Source organism: Bombus impatiens, unplaced genomic scaffold (assembly GCF_000188095.3).
Source record: "Bombus impatiens unplaced genomic scaffold, BIMP_2.2 scf_0177, whole genome shotgun sequence".
Classification (NCBI taxonomy): Eukaryota; Metazoa; Arthropoda; class Insecta; order Hymenoptera; family Apidae; genus Bombus; species Bombus impatiens.
In genome coordinates, this window is record NT_176596.1 from 4665 (window position 1) to 11618 (window position 6954).

Consider the following 6954-nt stretch of genomic DNA (forward strand, 5'->3'; position numbering starts at 1 on the left):
CTCAAACAAATACAAGTGGGTAGAGTGACGGCAAATCGTTTAATTACAACTGTAGATTTTAATTACAATGTTTCTATGGATTTACCCGAGGTTTTGGAGGGAAGGCATCGGTGTCCTCTTATCTCCGACATATATGTCGGGTTTACATTAGAATTAGGGTTAGGGGCGTAAAACGAATCTTCGTTTGGATTACACGTTGCCGTTATGCAATAGAGAAGACATTGGCTAGTGCAAATACGATTATCATAGAACCGGACAAGTAACCGTGGTAATTAGATACTCGAGAAACTCGGTCAACTTGAGCCAGGATGAATGTCTGTGCAACAAACTGTAATCGGCGGGGTTTGCGGACAGACAAATCGCCCCTTTCTGTTCCGGTACTTCAATTTGCGCTGTTAGCGCCTATGTCGGCCAGTAGTCTTCCGACTTGTAGGGCCATGCAGGACCGTGCTGCCAAATGGTTGGGCACAGAAACTTTTCGGGTGTTTGGCCGCGTGATATTAAATCCGCGGGACTGTCGTTGGTTGGAACGTGGCGCCAATCGCGAATACTGGTTTTTATTTGAATTTCGGAGACTCTGTTAGCGACGAATGTTTTAAGAGTGTGAGGTGATGTATTGAGCCAATGGAGGACGATAGTGGAATCGATCCAATAGATAGTTTGAGTAATTTTGTGCGATAGGGCGTTGTACTGTCGACATCAGGGACGTAAGAAGGAGTGCTGCGCTCAGCTCGAGCCAAGGAATGGTCTGGTACTTGAGTGGGGCGACTTTCGATTTTGCGATTAAAAGTTGGGTCCAAACACGGCCGTTAGTGTTAAGGGTTCGGAGATAAACACAGGCTCCGTAAGCCTTTTCGCTAGCATCCCAGAAACCATGCAATTCAATTTCCGTTGCCGACTTCATTATTGCCTTGCGTTGGAACCTGATGTTGTTTAATAAGGGTAATTGGGCGTAGTACCTGTCCCATTCTGTATGTAACTCGATCGGAACTGATTCATCCCAATTGATTTTCGATGACCATATTCGTTAAAGCAGCATGTTGGCCCGAACAATCACCGGTGCGAGCAGACCGAGCGAATCGTAGATTTTTGCGATCTCCGAGCTGATGATTCGTTTCGTGACTCGGGAGGGCGTGGGTTTGACTTCAACCGAGTAAAGAATGGAGTGGTCGGATGAATTCCAAAACACCCCCAGCATCTTCAAGGTTTGCGAACCGCCCAAAAAGTGTTGATGATTTGTTTCTTCTATGGAAAGTCCGTGTAATAAGTTGTTGTCGTTTGATGCCCATTTTCGTATGTTTAAGCCGGCCAGTTGAAGTAAATTGGTGAGTTCTGTTCTAAGCGTGAGTGCTTCGTCCCTCGTCACAGCTCCGGTGAGAGTGTAACGTCGCTTCACATTAGAGGCAGGATGTATGCAGGTCTTCAGTCCGTACCCTCAATTACCCCAAGGACCCATCATAAACCTAAACTTTTTAAGTTTATTATTTCTGCTATCTGTTTATGGATGGTCCTTGAAACAGCCCTTAGGTTGTTATACGTCCTTACTAATTACGGGAAAGTAGGTAGTTACTTAATGGGAAAAACCCAATACTCGACTAACGAAAAAGCTGGTTTTTCCCATAAACAATATTACCTACTAGCCGCGCTGGAAGATGGCTTTCTCCTCCTATTTTCATGACTTATAACCAATTGGCATCGTGGATCGTTACCCTCACTTTTCCTAACGGAAGGTGCGAACAGCGAATCCGCGTTGTTAATTAAAAAGGGCGCACCCACACCGAGCTTTCCTCCGTAATGAGACGAAAACACCTGGGGAGAAATAGATAAAACTACCGAACAGTGAACATCTCTCCAATCTATGTAAACCTGTGCTGTGAAATAAAGACGATAGTTGTGTTACGACTCAACTACTTTTTATTTTCATCAACTAACCCCAAAAATTACGTGACAAGAGCGTCGTCGACGTAGAAATCCCGCTGCAGTACCTGCGCTGCACGTGGAAATCGATGTCCTTCGTCCTCTGCCAGTTGCTTGAGGCACCGAATGGCTAGATACGGCGCTGCGGATAAACCGAACGTTGCAGTGTTAAGCTGATATGTTTCTGTTTCTCCACTCGAGCCGCGCCATAATATCTTTTGATATTTCCGATCCTCTGGTAGTACGAGGAATTGCCAATACATTTTTTCGATATCGCCAGTGAGTACATATTGATGAGAGCGGAATCTAATTAGTATGCAAAATAAATCTTCCTGTAACTTTGGTCCTGTGTGAAGTGTATCGTTTAGGGAGATTTCGGTAGTGCTTGGTGCCGATCCGTCGAAAACTACACGGAGTTTGGTGGTATGACTCGATGCTTTGATCACGTTATGATGGGGTAAATAGTATCCGTTGTCGTCAGAGTGGTTGACATTGACCTTCGTCATGTGTCCCAATGTCAGGTACTCCTGTATTACCGTTCGATATTCTGATTCGAAGCGTTTATCGTGCTGGAATCGGTGATTGAATGATTCAAGTCGTTTAATTGCTAGCGTTTTAGAGGATCCGGGTGACTGAAGCTGATCGTTGAATGGTAGAGCGACGTCCTTCGCTGGTGCGTCGGATATGGGCTTGGAAGTGTTCTTCGCATCGTTGATCTGCCTCTGAGATATGTGTAATCGAGGGTCAATTTCCCAAAACCGCGCGAGGTCTGCTTGTAGAGTCGTCGTGGGTGTGTGAAATGTATTTTTCGCGGTTTGGGAAGTTGGACTCCCCCCAATTACCCATCCGAATCGCGTTTTTTGCAGATGCAGTTCAGGCTCGTCTGGTTGCGTTAGGTTGATTTGTCCCACACACATCGACGCGAGTGTTGAACCTGAGCTTAGTAACACATCGATCGGAGCTGGTAAATGAAATCGTGGATCGGCCAATTTGAAATTTTTTGGTATCTCAAGTGTCGAACGATCGATGAGTTCGCTTGGAATTAAGATTGATATGGTCGGAATGACAAGGAACGTTAATGTCCGTGTGTATGTGCCGTCAGTGGAAGTGATCGTGGCCGTGGTGTGTCGCTTAGTGGTCGTCGTCAAGGTATCTAGAGCTCCGATTGGGACCGAACATTTGTTGAGCTTTATTTTTTAGCGATTTTTCTAATTCCTCGGTAATGTAATTCATACTAGATCCGGTGTCCGGTGTCGAGCAACGCTCGACAACGGATTGGTTGCCGTTTATCATTCAAAACGTTAATCTGCGCTGTGGTGACTAGATCATTGGATAGTGACTCGGACGGTGCTGGTCTGGTATGTTCGGTCGTCAACGGAGTCTTCGATCGTCGGCGTCATTGGTTATGTGTTCGTCTGTCACTGGGAGGTGGACTTGTAGACGCGGCTGTTCGCGATGGTTCCGATCTGTGGTCTGTTGTGTGCCTTTTGCGACGAGTGGGTGATGAGTAGTGTGGCAAAGAGGGTGTTGTGGATCGACTATTTGATGGGGAAGATTTCGGGCTGGGCGTGCTGGAGCGAGATTCTGAATAGTGTTTTGTTCTATGCAGCAACGTATGATGTCGTTCACCGCAGACGCGGCGTGACCCCGCGAGATAATGTTTTGTTGTGTGCCCTTTCCCGAGGCAGTTGAGGCATAATGATGCTCCTTTGACCTCCCGAATGCGTTCACGAAGGGATTTGGTTTTGAAGGTGTCACACCTTCAAATGGGGAGTGGTCCTTAACAGGTGGGGCATGTCGGAGTAACCTGTGTCGCCGTAAATGCATGCCCTCGTGGTGCGCGTTGACGGACCGGAGTGGTTTGTTCCGGTGATTCTCTTGTTTGTTTGACCGTGGTGATCGGTCTGGAGCTTCGTGCTAATCTCTCTAGGAAGTTCAATATCTGAATATACGGAGGTAGCTCCTTAGTAGGCAGCGTCATTTCCCATTATTTTTGGATTCTTGGTGGTATTTTCGATAGAATGAGGCTGTTAAGTACGGCGCTGGTATCGGGGTAAGAGTCTCCTAATTTGTTTAACGCGTATAAGTGCTGTTTGAATGTGTGTACTAAGCGCCTTAATTCCGTTGGAGATTCTTTGGTTAACTTTGGATAATCAATGATTGCCATGCCGTGACTGACAGCTGTGTATCGTGGACATTCGAAACTCTTCTTAAGAACCGTTATAGCCAGACTGTAGTTTATATTACTAAGGGGTAACGCGTTTAAGCAATCCGCTCCTTCTCCTTGCAGGGCGGACTGCAGGTAATGAAATTTCTGTACTTCCGTGAGATTAGGGTTTTTATCGATGGTGGAAAAAAATGTCATAAAACGTGTTCCATTTCTCTAAGCTTCCGTCGAAAGTAGGGAGCTGAAGATCTGGTAACTTAATAGCTATCGGATTTGAACTAGCGGATGATGCACAGGTTGGAAGGTTTATGGATGTCGACGGCGATGCTGCTTGCGCTTCCTTAGAAGATTTTGTAGCTTTATGTCTACCGCGACGTACTGATCCCTTATTTCGAAGCCGCGCGCTTGTTCCTCTTCGTCTAATACTTCTAACTCGAGTTGGATCGCTTCGAATTGACTCATAACTTCGGTCAATTGTTTCTCGTAGTTCGTTAATAAGGAGTTTTGCTGACTCTCGGATTGCTCGTACTCGTCCAGTCGGTCCGATACGTATGTGAATCGGCCGTTACAATAGCCTCGTCTCCGACGCAGGGAGATGAGTTGGTCTTCGCTTGCTATCGTTGCCGAGGATAGGAGATGGTCGATATAAGGAACGAGCTTACCTTACTGTCGTGCGGCGTGAGGTCGCGTGTATACTTGGCGAGGAACGCCTCGTTCCTCCCCGACGGCCACTCGTTTGGTTGTGTTATTACGTTGTGGAATTCGTTGGTTTGATACTCGCCCAGCTGTGGCGGGAGGCTGCGTAGTTGAGTTCCTTTGATAATGGGTTGTGCTCCTTCGAATGTGACACACTTGACGTCACTGGCTTCGTGATGGTGATAACACTCCCGCTGCTGGTTTAATGTATTCAAGTGGCATGGTGTGGTCACTGGCAAGTACACCTCTCACTGACACGTTATCCGGTTCGAAGGTCCAAAATGTTTCGACCATTCACGGGGAGACACGATCGTGAGGAAGCACGTCAACGAGAGTCGTAAATTCCCGTTACGATTGGATAATCGACGCCACAAAGTGATCGATCCTCTGATTTCGTTTGCGATAATAGGGATGGTTAAATTGATTTTACACTGAATTAACGAATACAATTAATGTTTATTCCAACAACTTCTTAACTAGAAATGTACAATTAATTCGATTGATAGCTAGAGTAACAAGGTGTTGTACGCGACGCACGCTTAGATGTTGAAGGTTCAAAAAACGTGTAATGACTGACTTTCTCTAACGATGATGCAGCGAAGGAAACTTGCGATGAGTGGGTCTAATGATGCGAGAAAATCTGATTTGTTAAGGCCAAGTTCTTGTTGGGAGAGTGAGGGAAGGACTTCTCTGGTAATAGGTTAATTTTCTGGATTGGTGTGGAAGAGTGGAGGAAGGGTGTTAACCGCCCCGAGAAAAAGTTGCTAGTGTAAAACATCGATGTTAACCGCCTCGAAAGAAAGTTGCTAGTGTAAAACATCGTACATGAGAAAGACGAACTTCTCCTATCTTTCCGTAGTAAACAATAACCTTTAGACAGTGACTTAGTGCAGATGTTTGGTTCGGTCTGAAGGACCTCAGAAATTCCTCTAAGATTTATGATTGGCTCTTAAGACTATTGAAGGTACGCAGTGAAGGCGTGCGAACATCTGGTCGCCATCCTGTCTGCGGTGTGTGGCCTGGCTTAGATAGAATGTCGCACGATATAACAAGAGGCATGCGTGATCATAGGCGCATGCGGTGGCGTGACCCGAGCATAGTGGGGGTCGTCTTCCAAATGAGACAAATGAATAATCGAAGGGCGATCAGTTCCTTCTGACGAGTCAAACGTGACACTTCGACAAATCTGACGAGCAAACGAATTTATCTAGAGATATCGCAAAGTCGAGTCAAATTTCTGTAACATATTCATCATATTATTATAAAATATATCATTCTATGTTAACCTGTTAATACATTGTTACATTCATTAAACCACCTCTGTTATCTTAACCGAAACAGGGGAACGTAGCAGCGGTCAACGGGACGAACTCTCCGTCTAACAAAGGCATTGAGTAACCCTATAGCTCTCCTTAAAAGAAAGATTTGTAGCGGCAGGTGGCAGTAAACATTCCAACGGTTTCTCTCCCGTAGCTCGCCACACGCAGATCCTATTCTCCGGGCAGGATGTCTACCAGATGCCGACGCGTCTCCGCAGTACGTGATCGGCTAGCCCGAGGACTGTTATAAACACTAATATCTAGTTACCTAAAATCCTTCAACAGATAAACAGTCCCAGTTACAGGAAGACAGGAGAAACCTACTTTCCCACGAACGACGTCTCCCAGTAGCAACCCTCCCTCAAGGGCAGCTAGCATCCTTTTCTAACTATCGATATGGAGATTGGCCAATTATCAGCAACGTCAATTTCCCTTAGTTTCCGAACGTGTGATATCCCGGACGAATCCGATGATCTCGTGTCCTTAGACACACCCCGTCATAGTTTTCCTCTGGGGTGTCACCGGGACGGAAAGTCATTCTCTCTTGCGACCTTACCGACAAAAAGAGATTAACGCCTTACGGTCAGTGAATATCAACTTGCGATCTCATCGACAAAAAGATTAACGCCTAACGGTCAGTGAATATTAACAAAGAATACGACTTAGATTTTTGCGAGTGCGTACGAGTACCATCCCGTTGTCCGCGGATTCGTTATTGAACCTAGGATCATTGTCATTAGTTTCTCGAGTATCTATTTACCACGGTTACTTGTCCGGTTCTATGGTAATCGTACTTGCACTAGCCAATGTCTTCTCTATTGCATAACAACGACGTGTAATCCAAACGAAGATTAG

At 45.8% G+C, this 6954-nt stretch overlaps 1 protein-coding gene and 1 pseudogene across 1 annotated transcript; both read right to left on the minus strand.

Annotated features, from left to right (window-relative positions):
• Positions 1–595: 595 nt before the first annotated feature.
• On the minus strand, positions 596–2423 carry LOC112212435. The gene is made up of 4 exons (XM_024366031.1): positions 1986–2423; positions 1638–1809; positions 1072–1434; positions 596–990 (listed from the first exon to the last, which is right to left on the minus strand). Exons 1-4 carry the CDS (start codon positions 2421–2423, stop codon positions 596–598), a joined length of 1368 nt encoding a protein of 455 aa, XP_024221799.1.
• Positions 2424–2532: 109 nt separating this feature from the next.
• Positions 2533–4974, minus strand: LOC112212434 (annotated as a pseudogene).
• Positions 4975–6954: the final 1980 nt, after the last annotated feature.

What these genes read in the sequence shown, in the direction of transcription:
- LOC112212435 (XM_024366031.1), bottom strand. Translation starts at nt 2,423, where the DNA reads ATGACGAAGGTCAATGTCAACCACTCTGACGACAACGGATACTATTTA. An exon ending in GCCATCTTCCAGCGCGGCTA is followed by an intron (nt 1,435 to 1,637) that starts GTAGGTAATATT and finishes GGGGTAATTGAG; the next exon opens with GGTACGGACTGAAGACCTGC. An exon ending in AAAAATCTACGATTCGCTCG is followed by an intron (nt 991 to 1,071) that starts GTCTGCTCGCAC and finishes GGGATGAATCAG; the next exon opens with TTCCGATCGAGTTACATACA.